Source organism: Haliaeetus leucocephalus, unplaced genomic scaffold, assembly GCF_000737465.1.
Source record: "Haliaeetus leucocephalus isolate CR32 unplaced genomic scaffold, Haliaeetus_leucocephalus-4.0 Scaffold176, whole genome shotgun sequence".
Classification (NCBI taxonomy): domain Eukaryota; kingdom Metazoa; phylum Chordata; class Aves; order Accipitriformes; family Accipitridae; genus Haliaeetus; species Haliaeetus leucocephalus.
In genome coordinates this window covers 1,235,641-1,259,521 of record NW_010972612.1, presented here as the reverse complement: position 1 = coordinate 1,259,521, position 23,881 = coordinate 1,235,641, and the positions used below count along the sequence as shown (strand labels likewise).

Here is a 23,881-nt window from a genome sequence, read left to right as displayed (position 1 = left end):
CCATCACCCCCCCCCCCATACTGCCCGAGGGCATTTGACAGTAAGAAAAAGTGCTTGGAGAGATGGCTAGGATACTCTCAGAGAGAGCATTGTTTTCATAGATTAGGAAAGTTCCTTCTGTGCTTCTGGAGAGCTTATCTACATCAACAGCTTTTCTTCCCCTCTAAAAGAATTTGGAAATTGTTTTTTACATGAGAAAAAACCCTAAGAATTGCAGAGACAGTCAGGACATGATTAAAAAAAACACGAAAGAAAGATGGTCCTATTGAGAATAGGGAGAGCTAATTTCAGGCAGTGCAAAGGAAAGGTGAAAGTAAAGAGAAAAGGAAATGGAAAGTCTTTGCAAAAAAAGTGCTTCTGTGCCAAGCAAGGAGGAGACATTGGGGATAAGCAGAAAATAAAGCTGTAATGACTTGTACATTGTACAGTTATGTGTAATGGCAGTGGATAAGATGCTTTACAGACAATTCAATGAAATGTTTTTCTTTGAAGAAGCAGTGGAGGTAGTAATAACAAATATTGCCAATACAGAAATTGAAATGCCACTATCCTTGGTTCAGCCTGCATGTCTGCAATGTTAGTGAAATCCTAGTCCAAAGAAAGAAGTGTCCACAAAATTCCTTTTCCCTCCGCACTTTTTCTCCAAGGCTTCTCAAGTCTGTCTCCTAGAAAAAACTGCCAAAACAGTAATTTTTCTGCATAAGCATATTGTCCCAATGTCCTGGGGATCTCATATCAATGGATGAAAGGACATTCAGATGTAGGCACACCAACATGACCATTTGGTCCTGTGACTGATGTCCTTCCCACATGACATTGAATTCAGGCAGGTTTTAGGCATAGGCGATACTGTCAGACTGTATGTCTTAATAGTAGAGAATCTTGGAAATGGATTTAACAGCAAAGCTCCTCCTTGTTTAGATGACTTCATGAAACAGGGCCAGGGCATGCTCCTGCTCTACACCATGAAGAACCCCTCCTTCCCAGAGTATGTCTTCAGCAGTGAGAGTGGTATCATGTGCCTGGACTTCCATTATGACCATCCCTACCTTGTGGCAGTGGGCTTCTATGACGGCAACGTGGCCATCTACAACCTGAAGAAGGCAACCTCTCAGCCAAGTTACAAGAGTAGTGCTAAGTCAGGAAAGCACACGGAGCCAGTGTGGCAGGTAAGGGTGCTTTTCCTTTCCTCTGACTGGGCTTTTAATTGGGCTGAGTTTGGGCACAGCAGAAAAACTGCTGTGTGGGGAAAGGTGTTGGTTTAATACATGCCTTAGTGATTGGTTATTAAGTTGTATTTCAAGCTAATTTTGAAATATGCAGAAAGGCAAAGCAATTGTAAGAATCCTTGGTCCTCAACAGAAACTAAACATGTGAGCCAAAGCTTGCTATAAAAAATTATTTCTCCTTAGTTTTCATTATTATGAATGACTTCTGTTTGGGGAGGAACTGATCTCTGTATATACCAGCATGCAGTGCTATTTATGTTTGAAATACAAGATCACAGGGCAGCAAGTGATGAGCAGTGTGTAAAAAGCATATATCAGCCCTAAAGGAGAGCTCTGTTGGGCACACTAAACCCAGGGGCAGCTGCCTGTGGAATTGACTGCCACCTGGATTCAAGACATACTACCTTGTAGTTGACCTTCAAGTATTCTAGTGAATTTAGAATTCTGATGTGCAAGTAATGCTCCTAAAGTAACGCCACTCTGGCATCTGTCACAGAGAGTCACCAGATGGATGATATTGTGAAGGACTGGGGTGAATATGTTGCTACATCCAGCTAACTTCAGAATTTTGTCTACAGTGTAACCTGAGTTAAGATTGGAGCACTGGAAGATATATGCCATTCTGATCTCATTTATAGAGTAAAAGTGTGGCAGCATGTATTTCAACATGGTCTGTATGAGCCTGTAGAGGTTCAGGGTGTGTATTTGGTTTGCTAGCCTGGCCTACAGATGTTGCCACTGTTAACTATTGCTGTCACCACATTTGGGCTGCCTAATGCTGTAATACCTCTAGGCACACCGTCAATGTTCCTTGTACTTTAGCACATGCCATGCATGGATTGTCCCCCAGCCATGGCTCCTTGTTATTGCATCTTCCAATAAAAGTCCAAGAAATCAAGGGATCCTGGTGGGACTGCAGATGAATATGGAATATTCCAAGAGCAAGACTGGTGCTTGCTATAAACAGAGACGTTATGCAAATATAACATTTCAGAAAGACTTAAATTATATATTTGCTGCTTGTCTGTCCAAAGCTTTTCCTCTAGCAAATATTTTTAGCTCTTCTTAGAGGTTAACATGGTACCCCAGCTGTGGTTGTTATCATAATACAATGTGTCAGGCGCGCGCGCACACTCTCACACACACACACAGAGAACTCTAAGCTTCTCCTGTTGCCGTTTAGGCTTCCAGTAAAAAAGCCTGACAAAATAGTAAGTCCTGTGTGCAGCTTTTCATGGCCTTGCTGCAGCATGCTATGGGAGGTCAACAATTGTTACTGCACGCTGTGGATGCCAGAATCCCAGATCATTTGTGCCCCAGATGATACTGGGAAGGACAGAGTATGCTTAAGGGGTGTTATGAGTGGTCTCATCCCTACAGACCAGAAGCAGGTACATTAAGTGGTAGAAGCAATCTGTACAGGGTTTTTAGAGGTAGGTTTATGTGTACCACTTGACAGCAATGTGGCTTAGAGGTAAAAAAATCATTAGGCACTCTAGGAAGATAGCTCTGAAAAGGAGAGAAGCTACCTCATGGATATGGCTAGATGTAGGTATGAGTAGCCTCTAGATCCTGCTTGTTTGTTTTATTTCCAAAGGTTGAGTGCTGAGAATTATTATTCTTAGTTTTCTTCTGCAATGAAGTATTGATATTTTTAGTAAACTTTACAGGTTTTTACTTGCTACAAAACTAGTGAGCAAGGCTACTAATAAGGTGATTGCACAGCATTCAGAAAAGCTTGTACCTCTGTTGGAGAGATCTGAACTGTAGGCATTTGTCAATATCAGCCAAAAGGTATAGAAAAGTTTTTTTCTCCATTTGGTGGCAGGAAAAGTGACATGAAGGACTGTTAGGTTGAGACATTGGATTGTTATTTCTCATTCAGCATTAAATGATTCTAGAAAGTGATGCCTTGTTTTTCATATTTAGTTCAAAGATGCTCTATTCTCCCCCACCAACACCCCAACTAGTCTGAAGCCTGGTCTTTGTCTAGACCACCCTGTCTAGTCCTCACTTGTGTAGAGACTGCAAGTCCCTGACTTTGAAGACCAATTAGAAAAGTAACAAAGTTCTCCCGAACAATTAGGAGCCTTTTTTCTCTGGACTGCCTGGTTCCTTCCTTTTGAAACAATACAGCCCTTTCACAATGGAAGCAAAATGGGAAGTGAGTAAAGCAGGCTGACAACTCTTTTCTTGTGCCATTTCATCTTCGGTGATTTAATAATATCTCTGTAAGTTTGCATAAAACAAAGATGATGTAACATAGCCCATTATTAAAAGCAAAATAGAATAATGCAAATTTTCTAATTCTGTTACCTAAGAATGAGTTTGCCTGATACTGCTCCCCGTATTTTTAAAGAGCATAGCAATAGCTTCTTACAGATTTGGCAATTGTCTTCCATGTATTAAGTGCTACTGTATTGTAAATAATGGAAAATTCTGGGTTGTTTTAAATTACACATTTCTAATCCTTTACTAAATATTGATTAAAATCCAAAGCCAGAAAGGAATAAACACATACGTAGACATGTGAATGTATATGCATGCAGTGCAATGTGGCTAATACACCAGCAAAACCTTAGGTCTTACAGGAACATAGAACTAGAAATGGTCTCCCAGGTCAGTGAATTCAGGCCTCTGCCTTTGGCTGTGAACACCAGCTTAAGAGGAGTCAGCTCCTGGGAAACTGTGTCAAACCTGTCGTGTTCTGCCAGGCAAAAGCCTATGTGGTGTTAAGCTAAACCCCACTTTAATCAAAATAATGCTCCAAATAGCCAGCAAAATCCTCATACTCATATCACCTCTAGCACTGAGTATTCCTAGAAAGCAAGTGCTCGGACAGGGTATCTCTTTGAGCCAATGGCTCAATCCCAGAGCTTGGCTCTGGCTGGTGGTGGCCAAAGTGGGACAACTTGACTAGACTTTGGCACCCAGAGCCCACAAGAGCAGTCTCTTCTGGGTAGAACTGACACACTGCTGGGAACGGGATCTCAGCATAGAGCCTCTCCCTTTGCCAGCCTTTAAGCTTTGTTCTTACTTTCTCCATTCTTTTAAAAAAAATTTATGATAAAGTTTATTTACAGCTGAGAAGAGTGCTTTTTTTCTTACCTTTCATCACTGGGATATACTAAATATTTTAGGTTTGAAGCATTTGCAAGCTGGAGCAGTTCAGAAACAGGGATTGATAACTGAAACTATCATCTGCTCTGTCAATGTTTATTTCTGCTGTTCAATCTCCCTCCTAAAACACATCTTATTCAACAGATGTTTCCACTGTTGCTTCTAGTTCACTTTCACATCAAACCAAAAGGACGTTATTTCTGCTTGCTGCTGGGACTAGTACAGAGCCAATACTGTTGCAGAGGGATGGAAAAATTTTTTGTTTTTACTTGCTCACCATCAGAATTACTGACTAAATTCCCACTGCAGAGTGTTCACCCTAAGATCTGCAAAGGGAACATTTCTTTTGGCTATGCTTAGAGCAAATCTCAGCTGTGGCAGGCTTGGCCATATGCACAGCATGGTTTGGAATTGCTATGGAGAGATGACTGGTTAGAAAAGCAACTTGGTTCATTGTTAATTTACTGAAGCTGATCTGACCTCCCTGAGGAGCTGATACCATGGAGCTTCAGATGGCATCCTGAAAGAATTACTTTCTGCCTTATATTCGTGCATGGGAGGAGAAAGGGCTGGCCACTGCTTACTAATTCTTCATCAAATACCATTCAGGCTAAATGTGATGCTCGTGGTTAGGACAAAAAGGACAAGGCAGGATGGTAATAGTCTGCAAAATGCCAAAGGAAACTAGAGTGAGTGTCAGCCCGCAGAGTGGTTTCCAAGTAGAACTTGTGGAAGTCTCATCTCAAGTGTAAACCAGATAAAACAGACCTGAGACCTGCTCACTGGAGTTTGCCCTGTAATTGTGTGATGCCTTCTTCATCTCTACTTTCTATGTTCTAATCTAAGTCCTTAAATAAGTCTACACTGAATCTTAGCAATTTGTGAAGCTACCCCAGACTCAACTGCAGTCTTGTCCTAGAATCTGTTCAAATTCAGCATGACCTGCTTTTCTCCACTCTACTCAGTGCTGCTGGGCACAGCTCCACAAAAAAAAAGGCCTTTCCAGGAAACTGTATTCGCTGCACTTAGGAGAAGAAAAGCATTTTGTTCATAATCCACTGTCACACCAGCACATTGTTTTCTGATGACATGCAGCCTCCTAAATCTGTCATCTGCAGTCAGACAGATTTTGCAGCTTGCATTGCCTCTGAGATGTTACTGCTTCACATAATATTTTGTTCCTTTGGCTGCAGGCACACAAAGAGTTTGATGCAAAGGAAATAAAAGAAAACAAAAAGACAGAAGGTTGCTATCAAGGTCAGAAAAAAGATCAACTGTCTCAGAACAAGCTCAGTGCCCTTCCTGTTGCCTTCACTGCTAAGGAGCACAAAACAGGTGTTTGCTGGGGGTAGTTCAGTCAAAAAACCTCATTCAGTTCTGTGAGGATACAGTTAGGAGATAACTCTAGAGGAGAAATAGAAGTCTGGAGAAGAAAGGAGAGCAACAGAGAGTGAAATCAAGGAGGCTAGACCCAAGATAGGGTTGAGGAGCATCAGGATGCGAGCTGGCAAGTGGGAGAATGTAGCTTGAAGGGACAACAGAGCAGAAACTTGATGGTGAGAATCACTTAGCACAAAACCTCTAGAGTAATGCAGGCTGACTGCATCTCTCATACTAGGTCAGTGCAATGTCTGCACAGAGGACCTTCCTTGCCAGTCCCAGCTTTCTACTACTTTCTTCTTGCTACCAGCCCTGCCTTGCATACCTGGCCCAGGGCAAACAGGGCAAAAAGTCTAATTAACCTCTGATGTCCCAGGAGTAAAGGAGCCAACTGTATTCCCACCGGAGAGGTCACTTCAGTCGTTCAGCACATGCACAGAAATACAGAGGAGTGGGAAGAGCATCCATGGGCCGGCCAGGGTGCATCTGGGGTCCAGAGACCTCAATCTGTCAGAGGCTTCCTTGGTGGAGCAGTCCTCAGCTGCAGTCCTGCTCCCTGCACTGAACTCTGCGCCCAGTAACAGGCTGTTGCAGCAGCAGTTGTTCTGGTCTGTCAAGAACCTGACACTGCACCCCTTGCTGCAGCATTTTGTGGCTGACAAACATCTGTCATGCATTTGCTCCCTTGTCCTCTCCTGGAGGGGAGTGTGGGCAGCAAGGGCTGTGCTTGGAAAGGGTTGCCATATGCTTGCTGTAGAAAACGGGGTCAAGATCAGCAGCTTTCTGGTTGTCCTTAGTTGCTGGGAGAGCTCACTGTAGAGTCACAGCCTGGCTGGAGGAATTCCTGTCTCCCACAGAGTCAAGTTTCACTGTTTTTTGGAAAGGCTCTGCTGAGACACAGAAATCCATCTGGAAGCTTTGGGCTCATTTAGGCATGGTGGAGGTGGCGGAAAGTGCAAGACACTGCTGTGGCAGAAATGCTGGATAAAATCTTCTGCAGCATGTTTGTACCTTGTTCAAAACCTTTTGGACACTTCTTGAGCCGCTTTAGGGTTAGACAAGGTAAGTGTCCAAATGCTTCTTCCTAAGTATCTTTGACAATAATGAACAAAATCCCATGTCTTTTAACTTCAATGTTGTATTTTTTGAGATGGTATCAGACTGTACCTTCTGGAGATTCAGTTTCTGTAGCTGGTTATTTTTAAATTGTGCCCTGGGTATGGATTCTTGTGGGTTAGTAATTCTGTTGCAAAGCATCCCTTGCAGATCATGTGACATTTGTCTGAAAAGGAGCTGCTTCTGCTTTGATGCTGCTTTTCCCTCTGTACTTTATACAGATGCTGAACTTACTTTCTGCCTTCTGTTCTCACTGCTGCTTGTTAAATAGATTCTCCTCTAACGCTGTATTGTTATTCTCCATCCTTTTCCTTTTACCTAAGATTCAAACCATCTTACTGTGAGTTTTCAGGTTGTTTATTTCTTTTCTGGTGTCTGCAAGAAAAGTATAATTAATTTTATTTGCCGATTAGTTGTACTGGTGCTAGTTTATGGAGAAAACTTCACTTATAAAATTTAAGAGTCCCTGAAGGCCTTGGGATGTTGGAAAATGTTAGCCTGAAGTTTAAAAGGGCAGAGAAGTTGTAATGCATTTTGGATCTTTGAATCCTGTTCTGCTGCTTTATAGCAGTCACAAAAGTTAACTAAGTATATAACAGGAATCGGGAAACTACATTGGATCTTAGTGGAAAAAATGTATTTCTTTGCTGGCCTATGAAATGTTGAATGCTGATTGCTGGATCTTCAAAATAGGTGTAGAAAGCGCATGGACTGGATGGGTCTTAATGGCGCTGTTGGAGCCTGTGAAACAACAGAGTGCTTCTCTGAAGAGATGAAATAGAGATAAGAAAGCAATAAGGGCAGAGCTAGAGGCAAGCTGGGCAGGGACGGTGCAAGCAGGGTCGCACAGATATATAGCAAATTGTGGGGATCCGGGGCTTGCCACGGCTCCAACCCTTTTCCCACCCCTCGTGCCATGGTGAGCTGCCACAACTTGGTGCAGTATCCGGGACCCTCAGCACCTGGCAGGCCTTGGAGCCGTCTCTCCCCATCCGTGCTGCAAGCCAGTTCAATCCTGTGATGATGGGAAACTTCTGTCAGGCACATTACAGATGCTGTCTCTCATTTAGCAGCATCAGACAGCTTGGGGATTTCGATGCAAGCCTGCCTGCCCTGTGTGTCTGCTTCCCCTGCACACAGAGCAGGGAACTTCATATTTTGTCTGTAAATTGGAAATCTTGCTTGATGAGCACAGTCAGAATTGAAACCAAGAGCTGTGAATTGCAATTGGTTAAATACCCCTGAGCTTTGCTGGCCTCTGGCACCCGTCGCCCAGCTGCATGCTGTGTATGACATGGGAATACGGCCACTGCAGGGACAAACAGGTGAGAATCTAATGTCTGGTTCCTCGCTCCTTGGCTGTTAACATACCAGCCTAATAAATACAGTGGGAAGTGCTGTGAGCAGAATAAACAAGCAGATTCCTGGTGAAATGCTGTACAAAGCAGAGCATCCGAATCCCAGCAGGAAAAAAACAAACCGAAAGCAGGGCCAGCCTTATCCAGTGCTATTTATAACTGAGCTCTGCTTTCTCCAGATAAATCTGAGTCTCTGAAGCATGAGTGATGCACAAGCCCCAGGCTGGTCCTTTGCCCTGCATCAGTGGCACTCCCATGGCTGCGCTCTCTGCTCAGCTCGGTGCTGAGTCCCTCCCAGTATTGTCAAATGAGCTCTTTGGTAGGAGAGGTTTTGCTACCCTTTTTCTGTACCCCAGATTTGTGAGTGATGTGTGAACACACTGATGTGGAGGGCCTGATTCTTTGCTCCTGTCTGCTGATCTTGCACCCATGAGTTCACTGGTGCTCAAGAGATGGTGCCTGGGGCTGAGTCCCCGGAAGATGCCATCAGGGTGGAAGGCACTTGATCTAGCTGTGGGAGAGAAGTGATTTTCAGAAAAGGAGTGTTTATGGGGCTAAATATGACATGGGAGTTTATTTTATAGTGTGTCCTCATTGCTGGTGAATACATCTAACTGTTTTCCCTCAGCTATCAGGAAGCTTTCAAGGAATTTGGAGGAGAAAACCCCAGGAATGCTTGTAGTAAAGCTTGCAAGTAGCCATATGCTGTCAGAAAGAGAGAAGGCATTTATGATTTTTGATATGGGAATTTCTTGCTATTGCCTGTAACAGGAGCAGCCATCTTCCACTGGATAAGCCTAGTATTTGCTGGTACCCATGAGTAAAGCCATCAGCCAGCCTTATGCCCATGATGCAGGTGACTGACAGCCTGCAGTCAAGGGCTGCTCCAGGAGCACCCAGGCATGGCTGTGCCATGTCTTCTGTTCCAGGGTGTTTTGAGATGCTTTTGGTTATCATAGCAGTAGGCTGAAGAGTTCTTCCTCACGCATCCTGGCTTGGTGAGATATGGTCCTGCAGCTGGCTGCCTTGGATGTTGCCTAACTTCTTTGTAGATGAAGCAGCTGCCTTCATTTCAGTACCCACTGTTAGCAAGCCTGTCAGCCACCCTGACCCTCCTAACCGGCATGTTTATTATCATGAAAGCTGTGTTACACAAAAAGACAGTAGGTAGAGTCAGGAGACATCTGAGTAAATCCCTACTTCTGCTTCAGATAGGATGGCAGGGAGTACCTTAGGTCAGAGTTTCTCGTTAAAGATGTAAGAGAGATAAAGGAAGCCCAAACTGATTGGAAGGCATTGGGATCTTTGAACATTTTGACATTCATCAGCTGTCTAAACCATTTCCTCTCTAATGGAAACAGTACAGCCAAGTATTTAAATATTACTGGCTCACCTTTAGGAAGAGTTAGTCCTTGCAGACCTTATCCCTTTAATGGCTTCTCTCATGGGTGCAAATTTACTTCCTAAGCACATTGAGCTGGTCCATTCTGTCCTGTTGCATAATTTTACAGTAAAACATCAACAAATTTTTCTACAAAGGAGAGAACAGTACCGAGAACCCTCCTTTGCTTAGCAGCTCCCTTATCTGCAGATTACTGTCATAGCTGAAACATTTGCATTTAAAAGAAAAACCAGATTTTAAGATAGGAACATTTTTCAATAAATTTATTTTTAAGTTTTTATATTTATGCATAAATCAAAGTAATTTTTATTTATATCTCTCCATCAGCTTTTACTCATACTCAAAACACTTGTCTGCTATACAAAGCAGTTTCATCTATTGCAGTGAATGAAGCAGTCACAGTGTGTTTGAACATGACATGCAGTAAACTCGAGAGAGGTGAGACTGAATTTAAAATCAGACTGAACCTTCCTTTCTGGAACTGGGGAACTGTTTGTGAACCACAGAAATCAGAACTGGCAGAGGCCTTGAGAGTGTCCTCTTCTTCCCATCATGCCATTACATATGTTGTGTTACCATTCCTGAAGTGCTTTCTTCAAAATGAGATTGAGCAGTCTAGCTGTCTTCACCAGTACTGACAGACTGAGTCATTATCTAGTATGTCTTACATGGTTTATACCTCTTAATGCATTAGAAAAGGATTTCTGTAATTCCCCCACTCCTCCAGCAGTATCACGTTGCTGATTCCTGCACCAGCCTCTCATCCTTTTCTGCATTACTCTCACTTAGCCAGAAATTCCCTAATTTCTATATGTTTATATGCTTTCTTCCTGTCTGTGTCCCTCTGCACTTGTCTTTATCACATTTCACCTTACTGTTTTCAGACTATGTTTCCAGTTTGTCAGGATAACTTTGAGTCTGATCCTAACAGAGTGCTCTGTCTCTAAACTGTGTCATCTGCAAATATTCTGTGTATTTTGCAATCCACTATGTAAGTTACTAATGAAAATGTTGAATGGAACTAGACCCAGGACAGTCCCTTGTGGGAACCATCTGGAGATGTTCTCCCAAGTGGTCAGGAAATCAATGATTATAACTCTTGAAAATTAATTTTCAATCACACATCCACTTCATAGTAATTCCATCTAGACCTTCTTTTCTTAGCTTGCTTCTGAAAACACCACCAGGTGTATGCCAAAAGCCATACAGAATTAAAGGTAAATCACATCTACTCCTTCCCCCTAATCCTTTAGACCCATTACCCTGCCAAGGAAGGAAATGAATTTTGTTTGACAAGATCTTTCCTTGACAAGTCCATATATACTGTTCCTTATCTTCCTACCCTGTGCATACATGTGGATGACTTAATACTTTGTTCCAGCTCTTGAAGTTCAGCATTAGGCTGACTGATCCACAGTCCTTTAACCTATCCTTCAAGACAGGTTTTGGTTTGGGTTTCCTGGGAGCATTCTTGCCCTGTTCCTGTCCTCCAGGACCTCTCCTGTCTTCTAGTTTTCATACGTAATTGCTAATGATTCAGAGATTACTTCAGCTGCTCCCTTAAGCACACTAGGTTGAATTTCATCAGGCCTTGCAGAGTTGCATGTATCTGTCTTATCTCAGCATTCTGCCCTGTGCTCCTTACTGTTAATTTTGTTAGATGTCTAGTTACAATTTATCTTTTTATATGGCACTGAAGGAAGGAAGGCCTTAATACTTCTGCTTTACCTGTGGTTTGTTGTGGGACCTGCCTTTCTCTTTGTAAACAATAAATGGGTCTAAGAGGCAGAGGCTCAGATGAACCTTTCTGGGATATCTGATTTTGGCTTCACATAGGCACTGTCCTCCTGGCCCAGAAAGTCACTTTCTCCTCAGAAGAGGGCCTCCAACTTCTTCCCCATGCAGGTGTCTCAGGCAGTGGCAGAAAGGTGTTAGTGCCCCCCACCTCATGAGGGTTGCTTTTCTCTGTGAAGTTTCTGGATGTACAAAGACTCTTGAGTCTGACAGTGACCGCCCAGCTCTCCCTGTATGGCAGGCCTGATTCTTCCTCTCTGGGGTGGATGCTCCTCTTTAGTTGTGGCTGGATTAATCCATTCACTGTGCTTTTACTGGCACCATTTCTAGAGCTTAGGGATGTGGATGGGAACAGGGAGTAGGCTGTCACAGCAGGGCTTCTGAGAACAAAATCAAGGACTAATGTATTCTATGACAATGTTCACCAAAACTCCTTTTTTTTTTTTTTTGAGATCTTTGATTCCTGCTAGACGTTCCACAGCAGAAATGCTGTCTGCTTCCTATTGTAATAAAAAGGAATGGTAAAAAGTCCTGATACAAACCAGCAATCTCTTTGCTGAGCATGCACCACAGGGCAAGAGCCCTTCGTGCTGTACCCTGCCATCCTGGCTCCAAGACGGGCATGCTGTTCATCCCATAGTTCTGATCCCATAGCTCCTCCCTCCCTGCCTGCCCACATTTAGCTTCAGCAGAAAGTCCAGACCCACACATAGCCAGGACACACCCAAATCCTCTCCTGCCACAGTGGTATCATATGGCCAAAGTGCAATCAGGACTCAGGAGCTCCTTATCCCCCAAGTATAGACTTAGCCAAAGAGGCTGACTGGGCTGCTTTGACCTAAATCTTGGAGTAAGCAGTCTGCACTCAGTTGCCACAGCTCTTTAAAATCTTCATTATTGCCTTAAGTCAAAGTGAGTCATCTGGATTTAGCTCACTCTTTGCCTTTATCCCAACTAACCATAGTGAGGAATGAAGCTTTCTGTCTTCCTTCTTCCCACCTCCACATGGGACAACTTGTATGGCTGGCCAAGTTAGCACTGGGGGCTCCAGACACTGCCCTGCTCCTCACCTCTAAAACTTGCTCTGCCCATCCCTTGCGGCATAAAGACTGATGCTACATGTGAGTGAAGTAGGCTGTGCTTTCTAGGTGTCTGAGTGAATAATTTCAGGGGGTCTCTTGTGACTGATTGCAGGAGAGCAGCCTTGCTTTTTGCATGTACTCTTCCAGGTGCCTAGCCTTGGCTTCACTTCTGGTAGCTGGCTGAGGATCCTCAGCGAGGTGGCAAGGCCCACCACTTATGGTGCCAGGCTGGGGTGCATGATAAGCAGCAAATGAAGAATACCTGTCAATGTCCTTGATGGAGGGCATTTGGGACTTTGTTGTAGAAGCACTGCTTTGTCTCAGCAGCAAGGAGGGACAAACTATTTGCTCCAGCAAAACAGAAAGTCAGCAGACTCAGGATAAGCTGACTATCTTAGGAGACTTTCACCTCAGCAGATCCCTTGGGCAAACAGCAGAGGCAAGTGACACAGGGAGAGGAATAAACAAGAAAATGGCAATTTGTCGTTGACAGGAGGAGAATGTGAAAGATTTCTTCTCTGCTGGTAATGACTTGATGTTTCCGGATGCTGTTCTGCTGAAAGTCGCTGGCAGAAACCAACAAGAAACACATTTTGAGGTGACAGAGGGAAGAAATGAGAGCTTCTTCTTAGCTCGAATCAGAGACTGCTGTAGGGGAGTCCAGGAGAATATTCACATCAGAACACAGAGGAGATCAGCCTGGCTCCAGAAGATATAACCTATGGAACAATTTTTTGTATATCAGCACTTCAGCTATTCTATACAGGACAGCAGCAAAATGGATAAAGTATCCTCTACACAGACCAAAGGTGCCCACTGTTGGACTAACATGTCCAGGTTTACATGGGTACTCCTGGTTGGAGTTTGGTCTGTCTGCCTCTGCACATATCCACACTGTGTTCATCCCTCAGCTGGTGACCTGGGCCATTGTGCGATGGATGCAGCCAAACTGCATCCATGAGAGCTTGTGCCCTTGCGAAATCATAGCATGTGTTCAGCTCTTCTACCTTGAGAGAGCGCCAGAGCTCTGCTGGTGCTTTGCTTTGGCCCAGGCTTGTGCATAAAGATGCTGGGGAAATGTGGTTTCGACAGTGGGTTTGTGTCCATGCTTTGCTACCAGGGCAGGCACAGCTAGAGCAAGCTGAGGACTGATTCCCTTGCTGTGTGTAGAAGTCTTCAGCCAGTGCAAGTGTAAGGAGAAGTGTCCAAATCTTCCTGCTTACTCTATGTGCTCAAGATATGGGGAAAACAGGGTGTCTGGGAGAGCCCAGAGGGGCTGGGAAGCACTTACCCTCCTGTGATGCACAGCTGGGCTCCTGCAAGAGACTGTGGCTCCGTTCAGCTGCAGAGCCAGATGGGTGAACTCCCTGAGCTGCTGGGCTGGGCAGAATGGCAAGCTCTCTAAGAGGGGCCCATACTGCTGCATCTAGAGCTTGGCAGTGAATTACAAAGAAACTCCTGAAGCACAGAAACAAGGGCACGTGTCTAAAGCTGAGTATTAGAGAAAAGCACAAAGACAGATTAATACAGAGAAACAAGGTGCAAAATGAGCTGTGATTATCCTGGGTCATGAAAGGGAAGGGGAAAATATTTGAGAAGTATACTGGAAGTTAAAGGAGTGAAAAATATAGACTAGTTACTAAAGCAAGCTTTCAGCTAATACTGAGTAGTATGGAGAAGAATGAAATATTTGATGCTGTATTATTTCATCTTACAATAAGTGTCTGAGACTGGCTGCTTAGTATGATTAATGTAACAAGAGGATGAAAGCACAGGTCAGAATAAGGAAAGAGCATGTTAAAGAATATTTAGATGAGAAAGTTCTTGCTTATCAGCCAGATTGGCTTAAACATAGCCTGGAGTACTTAAAGAACTAGCCAGAGCAATTTCAGACCATTAACAAGCATTTTAGGGAGGTTTTGGGCTACCTCCATCCTGTATTTTAAGCAGAGGCTGGTGTTTATGTGCAAGCCCATTTACAGCTTCCGATGTGATTGAGTATGTTGACTCAGAGGCAGCGTTGGCGTGTGCTCTGGGGCATGGATGAATTTTTAAAGTGATCATGGAATCATAGAATGGTTTGGGTTGGAAGGGACCTTAAAGGTCATCTAGTTCCAAGCCCCCTGCATGGGCAGGGACACCTTCCACTAGACCGTGTTGCTCAAAGCCCCATCCAACCTGGCCTTGAACACTTCCAGGGATGGGGCATCCACAGCTTCTCTGGGCAACCTGTTCCAGTGCCTCACCACCCTCACAGTGCAGAACTTCTTCCTTACACCTAATCTAAACCTCTTTCAGTTTAAAGCCATTACCCCTTGTCCTATCACTACATGCCCTTGTAAAAAGTCCCTCTCCAGCTTTCTTGTAGGCCCCCTACAAGAAAGGATGAAGGGAAGCGTCACTCTGCTGTTGCCTATGAACTCACACACATTCACGTACCTGTGACATGGACAGACTGGAATATGATACATATAAAGCCTGCTGTCATCAATCCCAAAATACTTTTCAGTGATACTGTAGAGCCAATGTCTGGCAAAAGAGGTTTTTGCAGGTGCTTTCCTCAAAGGGACTGTCCTTGCATGCAGGAAGGACAGTGGCATGGACAGGGTATCAGAGCCCAGAAACCAGTGTTTGGATGATTCACCCAGGCTAGAGGCATCCTAAGCCAGCCAAAGGGTCTCACAAAGTGTGGATGATAGCACAGCAGTGCATCAGGCTGCACTCTGGCCTGTAGGACAAGCATGGCCATGAAAAGGAGGAAAGGTCTTGAATGGCTGGAAGAAGTGAAAACATATCTGGAGGAAAATGGTAGGATTAGACCCAGGGAATTACTGACCAGCCAGACCATTTTCAATGACTGGAAAAACACTGGAACAAATGGCAAAACTGTTGTAAATGTCTAGATAATAAGGTGATTCAGAGAAGCCGATGTGGATTTGTCCAGAATAAATTGTCAAGCCTGTATAATTTCTTTTCTTTCTTCTTTTTCTGAGAAATGGGCCTCATGAAGAAGGGGGGGCAGTCAAGGTTATCACCTCTATCCATCTTGACTTGACTAAAGCTTTTGATCCAGGCTCACACAGTGACATTCTTACAACCAAAATAGAGAAATATGAATTAGGTAAAATCACCATAAAGAGGCTGCACAGGTGGCTCAGGGACTGTGCTCAAAGAGCAGTTATACAGAGCTTGCTGTCAGGCTCTGAAGCTGCTACAAGTGAGACCCTCCAGCTGTCAGTCCTGGTCTTCTTGTGATCAATACTTTCATTAACAACTCCAATTACAGAATAGGGAAGCCCCCTTGGGAGGACAAGGCACTTTGCAGGACATGATTATGTTCAAAATGATCTTGATAAATTGGAAGAAAGTACCAAAATCAATGTGATGAAATTCAATAAAGATGAGAGCAGATACTATGTCTAGAAAGGGGAAATTAAATGCACAGATACAAACCAGGGGATGACTGGCTAGGCAGCAGGGTGCCAGAAGGGAAGAGTATAGCAGATCACCAGTGGTCAGCAATGGAATACTGTTACACAAAGACAAGTGTCATTCTGATTTATTAGCAGGAATATAAGATAAAGGACGTTGTAACTCCTGTCTGCTAGTGCCTAGGGGTGGCTCTGTACCATGTGTTTGCAGCTGCAGAGAAAGGCTGAAGGGGATGAACAGGAATGGTGAAAGCTTGCAGAGCAGGACCTGGAAGCAACAGTTGAAGTAATTGGTTTTGTTCGGTTGGGAAAAAAGAGAAAGGAGCCAAATAACAGCAACTTTTTCTTGCCCATTTGAAGACTCTTATAAAAAGAAGAATAAACCGTTGTTCTCTGTGTCCACTGGGGATATGGTAAGGAGTAATGGGTTTGACTTGTGGTAAAGGAAATTTCCTGTATGAGGCCAATTAAGCACTGATGTATCTACAGGGAGGTTGTTGAGTGCCTGTTCTTGGAGGCTTGTGAGAACAGCCTATGTGCATTGTCACCAATGGTGGGGGTGTGTCTGATCCTGCCTCAGAGCAGAATAGATACCGTTTTCGTGTCCCTCCAAACCCTGCATTGCTATGATGGTTTTGCTTAGGACTGTACTGACTGCCAGGTTGGCACTGGAAGGAGTTTGTCCCCAGGTCATATTGACAGGGACTTTCCTCAGCAGCTCCGAGGGGTTGTTTGCTTGCTGGAGTCATCTGAGCATCTTACTTGGCCAGTTCATGTAAGGGTGACCTGGGGATTTGATAATACCTTTCTCTTTCCTCTTCTCTGCCTGTGGCAGACTTTATTTGTCTTTCTGGGCATTGAATGACCAAAATCCTCTTATTTCACTTAGGGCAGCTGTCAGCAGGGCCATGGTATTCCAATGCTGGCAAAGGGCTCCCCTGAAGGATAATTAATCAAGAGGGAAGGAATTGCTCATCAGTCAATGTGCATGTGTTGCATGTGGCACCCCACAGCTGAGCTTTGGCAAACTGAGGACCAGCTGGAGGGATTTGTGTTTGCAGTAGCAGGTGTCACCTTACAAGAAAGGCAGGCAGATGCTGCCTGTGGCTGCTTGAAAAGCACTCAAGTCAGCCTCATGGCCAGGATGACTTTGACCAATTGTATTTTGTCAATGCAAGTGACTAACAACCTCCGTACCATGAAAACTGATCAAGCATTATTTCTTTTGTAGGAATGACATCAGAAACATGGGAGTTTTCAAATCTGGTTGGATAAATGGTCTAATCTCCTGCTGGACAGGAGCCATTACCAGCTGCCATAGACAAAGATGACAATATTCCTTTGCTAAGAATGAATGGATTATTGCCCTGCTAACCTGCTGTACATAGTAGTGAACATGCAGGTTTTAATCTTTACTTTCCTATGAACAAATAGGAGTTTGAATAGTCTCAACTTCTTTATAAATAAACAGGCTTTAAGAAATAAAAAGTGGTAGGCTCTTCTAACAGCAGTGAGTTTCACACACTAATTTTGCACTGCAAAAATAGTCAAGTTAAAGACTACACTGAAAAAATAGCAGTGGATCCTTGATTTTATTACAGGTCCCATCATGATCAGGCACAGCAAATGACTTGCTGCTCTGTGTTTACTTGTCTCCTTTCTGCTGTTTCTGCACACTTTCCTTTCTCATGTGGTTCTCTACTCTTACTGTATCATAACTGAAATTTTGCTGTAAATTGCAGCCAAAATCCTGGGTTGATTATCACATGCTTCAGGAAAGAATTAACTTCTTGCCACTATGCACACATTTGCCTCGTTCACTTGTCAAATGCCCCACCCAGCACAGCACAGATACTGCTAATAGCAAGAGGTTGTGCCATGTTCATGGGCCTCTGGGAGCTGAGAAAAGGCCAGTTCTGAGCAGATGCCCGATTTGATTGCAGTATCATGAAGGCTAATTACTCTAATAAGCATTTATGGGATTCATAGATCAGGAGGAAAAGATCACAAACACTATTAAGGTGTCAGAGGTGCTGAAGGAAAATTGAAAGTATTAAGTGCCAATTTCTGTTTTCTGAAATTCAGGCTAACGTCACTGAGAGCTGCTGACAGTCATCTGTGGGCAGATCCTGATGCCCTTGAGGGACTGTGTTCAAACTGTCTACAATATGTGCCTAGCTTCTGTACTATTGACTGCTTTGAATGTAGGAGCAAGGGTACCCCAAGCAAATCAGCCTACTTGCTTTTTGGGACTGATGACTCCACCTGTCTGTGTAACGCATGAAGAGAAGTGGTTGAGACACCTAACTGAGTACTGATAATAGAAAACTTGAATGGATTCCCATCAGAGAGAGGGTATTTGGAGTGGGCAAACCGTGGGGAAAAGCTCTTTGCTTGGGGAATGCTGAAAGGAATTGGCTTGGGAAAAAAAACCCATGAGCTCATGATAGTGCTTACGTTGTTGGTCACCTCCAGGCAAGGTTCCTGCAACACATTGTGTTAGCATAGACATGGGCTGGGTACTCAGCTGCAGCTGCCCTTGGACAGCTTGAGCAGAGCTTACTGATGAGCGCCTGGACATACACTCTGATTGGGGCAAGTTGGGACTCTCCCTTCAGAGAGGGTCTGGACCAGCTCTGATCCTAGTGTGTACACTGAGTAAGCAACACAGATGGTGGCTCTGGGCTTCAGGACGGCTCAGACCCATGCTACAGCAGTACAGGTGTGTGTCACCTGCATTTGTCTTCCACGTGCAGCTCAGGGCATTGCTGGTTCCAGGCTGCAGGTTTCAGATACTGGAGAGCCCCTTTTACTGCAGTGTAGTCTTGTCCCAGTAGAGGTTATCTGAGCCACTTGTCCTCCCAGGTTTAAATGGCAAAACCTTTGCACAGTGTTTTCATAGGAGATACTGTCTAGAGAAATACCTTCCCCTACCTCAAGCGAAGTCAGTTTGCCTTAGAGGTGGGCTGGGAAGTGTGACTGTTTTTCCCAAAAATTTGGGAAAATAGGCTGAAGAGGAAGAGCATGAGTTAGAGGAGACCTGTGTTGGAAATACAAATAAAAACATCTTATTGTCAGACAATTTTAGAGTAGCATTTTAAAAAGCTCTGATTTAAAACATGACCCTTTTTCTGTGCCCAGCATGAGACATGTTGGGTGTGTGTTTGTAACCAGTTCCCCTGAACTCTGCATTTCTCACTTTCAGTTAAAACTCCTCACTACACCAACCCTTTCATCTGAAGCAGCTGCTAGTGACCGTCATTGTCAGCAGTAGCTCATGATCCCAGGGAGATGTTCCTGGAATATACCCAGCACATTTTGTGCACGATAACCAGCCTTGGAAATCACTGTTCTCCATATGTGCCATTGAACCTGTCTTTTTATCATTAGCCATTTTATTCTGGGCCATATTGAATTACACCATTCCTTTAATGCCAGATAGCAGAAGTGGTTCCACTTGGAAACTTAAGATTTCACTTGTGCAAGAATGTTCAAAGGTATATGTCACTTCAGACTCTTCAGTTGCACCTTACGGACATGAAACTGGCATTTTGATGTATTCTCAGATGGATTCCTTTTACGTTTTATTTTTCCTTCCTCAGAATAGTGTGTTCTAGGTAGGAAACCTGTTCACTAGAGGATTAATTACACTTTGCTGAGTGTCTTGCTGAATTTTCATGCTCCACAGACCTTCACACTATAAACAATTTTACAAAACAGAATTAACACTGTTTTTCCCAGGGAAGTACCATCAGAATACCCAGTCTGTGTAATTAATGTATTGAGAATGCTGCTTGTTTTCTGGAATAGCTACCAGATAAATAGCTGGTCATAGATAGAGTATTTGGTAAGCTCTAGGGTAATCATGCCCATTTATCATGTTTATAGGATGATGTTTAAGGAAATGTGTCTGCTGAAGTGCTTGGACAGGAACAGATATACCTTTGAAAATCTCAGCAGAACCTCCTGATGTGCTTGTCCCCTTCCTGAACTGACAGATGCCCACAGGAGTGTGTGCTGACGGGCCCAGTGACAAGTCATCCTTTTCCCTTCAGTCTGATTGAATTCCCAGATCTGAAAATTGAGCGTTCTTAATGCTTTTGGTCTAACTGAAATGTCTTTTCTAAACTGTAAGCCATTTATCTGAGTTCTAATCTCTCCTGCTGAGCTGTCACAGTCAAAAGGCAAATCTCCTTACCAGGCAGGCAGATGCTCTGAAGGTGTAGGGAGGATTTCAATTTTAATGGAGACATTTTCATCTCCCTGAAACAGAAGTGCCCCAAGGATCCATGTCACATGTTGCCTGCAAGGGCTTGTCTGCACCCCACATAGGGACAGAAAGCTAATTTGAGGTTGTCTGGCTGAAGGGTAGCCATATGGCACTGCACTTGGAGTAATTAGCCAAATGGGAAGGGGTTAGTTTGTGCAGGGTCAGTGATGTACTCAAGGTGTCATGGGGACCTTTCTGTGGCACTGCTGGTGTTGTCTGGAGATGTCTTAGGGATCTCTGGGACGGTGTTGTGCCATAGTGCAGAGTGCTGCATAGCCCAGACACCTCACAAGGCCCATCCTTGATGGCAATGCTTCTGTTGCTGCTGGGTCAGATGGCCATGGGAGCAGAGTCCCCAGATGTGGGGCTTTGCCCCCTCTCTGGAGCATCCCTGCAGGACAGTGAATGACGGGAGTGCTGGGGGCACTTCTGAAACTGCCTGTGGAGGTAAGGATGTTCATACATGCTATGCACCAGCAGGCCTCTGGGGTGGAAACAAGCTGCTCTTTAGGAAGGATTTCAGAAGACCCTGCTGAGGCCATGGGACTCTGTCCTGCTAATGCTGAGTGCCCTGTGCTGACTAGGACTGTCTTCTTGTTTTAAGGTCAAGTGGCAGAAGGATGACATGGACAACAATTTGAACTTCTTCTCCGTCTCCTCGGATGGGAGGATTGTTTCATGGACTTTAGCTAAGGTAAACAGTAGGTGGCAATTTCTTTTCCCAGCCAAATGATAACCAATAGCCTCCAAAGTCCAATGATGCATTAGTTTTATTTTTATTTATAAAGAGTCAGGTTTGAAAAGAAGTGGCAGCAAAAGATTGCAGGAGTCACAGCTAGGTCTGGGGCTCCATGTTAAACTCTGAAATGAGCAGAACCAGCCTGCTCCTTGCTCAAGACCTAACCTTCATCCTGCCTGCACTTGTAGCACCCCATGGGCCTGAGTATGAGAGATTATTTTTCTGCTTTGCAGCTGCAGGAATTCAAGACTGTTCCTTGCTCTGAAACTTTCCTTGTCCCAGGAGGGTCACCCAGAGACAGAGCAGAATAATCTGTTTTTCTTCCTCAGTTTCAAGACTCCCACCCCAAAAATGCTCCCCTACAGATTGCAATTCAGAACGGGAGAGGGATGATGCAAATTTCTCCACTTGTGGCCAAGGTAGCACAGAGTAAGCTCACATTTGCGGTGGGATGGCAACATGCAATCAGACAGGCAGAGGGTTTCCCCCTGCCATGGCATTGCCAGCTTACACCCAAGAGAAATACTGTTAACTCATTTGCATGCCCTGCCTTTGATCATCTTTTCTTTTGGAGTACATATGTTGATAGAAACTCAGCATTAATGTCCCTAAATGCCCCTTAGATTTATGTCTCTGAAGCTCAACATGTCTTTTTCTATTGGCTATTTGATTTTACATTTTGAAGATTTCAAAATCTTTTACTTAAAAAATAATTGAATTTCCCTAAATATGAGTTTGAAGCGGCTATCCCATTATTCCCCAGCAAGCAAAGAAATTTCTTTACATCCTTAGATGCTCATTTTTTCCACCTGTTATACCAAGCTATTCAAGGCTTGTCTGTTCTGAAAATTTTAGGCCTTGCTGCCATGGGCAGGGATTCATGTCTAATATTATATGTAAATGTTAGTCTCATGTACACTTCAGGAGTGGGAGCCTCTTCTAATGAACATGGTAGGTGCATGCAGATGACATTGATTATTAAGTTCTTTTTTATAAACTCCTCCAGGTTCACACATGCAGCTTTAGATACAAAAATCCCTCCTGCAAGTGTGTCCCAAGTCCTTCTCCCAAAGGAGATCTCAGAGCTCCCTAGACAGGGACAAGCTAATGTTGTCCTAGCACTCAGCTCCTGTTTTATCCCCTGTATAGAAATGGCCAAAAGATTTATGTTAAAGTGGGTAATACACCCCTACACCTAAACATACACAGTTGAGGTGACTTGGCAGGTTACACCCATCAGCTGAGCCCCAGTAACTGAGTGTGGACAGTGTGCTGCACTTAGGAGGCAAGAAACGCTGGGTTAAGCCTCTCACTTCAGAGAAATGCCAGAAATGGGACAACCTAAGAGTGCAGATGGACTCTGATGGCAACTCATCTGGTAGAGGGTCTTTTGCAACGTTTCTGTGATTCATCTGTGCTTAACTGTGTTCTCACATCATAAGCTATTTTTTTTTCTGTCCCTTGAGCATGTGGGTATACATACTTAAGCATTGTTGGTGCGAATTCTAAGACCTGCATCCACTTAGCATGATGTCATTTCTCCTTATTCCTTGCACTTCTGTTATAAACTTGGCCACATCCACGTGAAAAGTACTGTTTTGAGACTTTTTTGAGGTGAAGTTACCTCTGAAACTGCCAGAGCTGGTATGTACTTAGCAGGCAGGGGTGGAAAACAGCAAAGTTTTAGGTGCTGTCTGGTTTGGTTTTTTGAATGGAGATTCAACACAGAAAGCAAGAAACAGAATGAAAAGTGTGTTTTGTTACAATCTGTGGTTTTGTACCCAACAAGGAGAAATAGACAGTCTGCTTGAATTCCAGTTTTACAAAAGAGCTATCTCTGGGTTTTATTTAGAATAAAATTGAAGAGACTCAAGAGGTCGTCTATTCTGCAAATCCATAGTGCAAATAGGGAATAAATGAAAGAGAGCTTTGTTAATCTTTTTGATAGGACTATCCAGAAGTAAAGCTTCTTCAAACACTGATAGCTGTTTGACACTTCCAAAGCTGAGAGGAGAAAGTGAATAAATTCATTATTACTTCCAGCTGGATATTTGGGAAGCCACACTCAAAATTTGGATAGAAGAGTTGTCAAATGTTAGCTAGGGACAGTTTATCTGCCTTGACCATAGTGGTTGTCTCTGTTAGAAATGGGCACACTCGCTTTGGACAAACTTCATGAGCTGTGTGTTCTTAGGCTATCATCTTGCCTTTATTTTGGGTCATCATGAAGGTGTAGAATGGCAAGGAAGGATGCAGGACTTCTGCAGCTGGATGACACTACTCTCCCACCTTGGGTGCACATGTTGCCTATCAAAAAGGAGAGTTGCCAGAGCCGCGTCAAGGAATCAGTTGGGATGCAGCCTGGCACTGCTTCTCAGACTGATCCTCAGCAATCCCAGGTTTGATTAGCAGTCGTAGTTCACCCTTCCTACATGACCTAGAGCTAAATTACTGAACAGCTCTGGGCCTCCTTCATCACTTGAGGCTAATGACAACTAAAGGGAAACAGGCACCTGCAAGGTCTAATTCGCTAATCCTTACAATTGTTAGGCAGAAGCAACATATTATTGTTCAGTATTCCTGGAAGGCCAAACTGTCGACAGTCTGTTTACCCAGAGGAATATGCAAATGGCTCTGTAGACAAACAGCCCCAGGAACAGATGCATTTTCCAGGCTGTGAAGCTGGGTACACAATAAAAGCAGCACAACAGGGAAGTCTGCACAAGTAAGATCCTTCGTGAAGGCAAGAGGCTACAGAAGCTGTCCACAGAGGCCTTAGCCAGGTGGAGGTGCTGGGAGGCATCTTCAGAGAAAGGCTGCAGAAAGGTGTGTGCTTAGACAGGAGGTCCTGTGAGGTTTGCCTTTCTACCAGAACAGAGAGTAAGTGGGCTAGCACGTCTCTGGGCCTGCCCAGATGACACATCTGACTTCTGTTAGACACACCAGGTATATGGACATGA

At 44.0% G+C, this 23,881-nt stretch overlaps 1 protein-coding gene across 1 annotated transcript in view; it reads left to right on the top strand.

Annotated features, from left to right (window-relative positions):
* Positions 1-23,881, top strand: part of DNAI1 (dynein, axonemal, intermediate chain 1) — a 138,499-nt gene that overhangs the window by 58,237 nt on the left and 56,381 nt on the right. The window contains exons 13-14 of the mRNA XM_010564240.1: positions 922-1,169; positions 20,787-20,876. Coding sequence (XP_010562542.1) covers positions 922-1,169; positions 20,787-20,876 — 338 coding nt within the window. The remainder of the gene's footprint in view (positions 1-921; positions 1,170-20,786; positions 20,877-23,881) is intronic.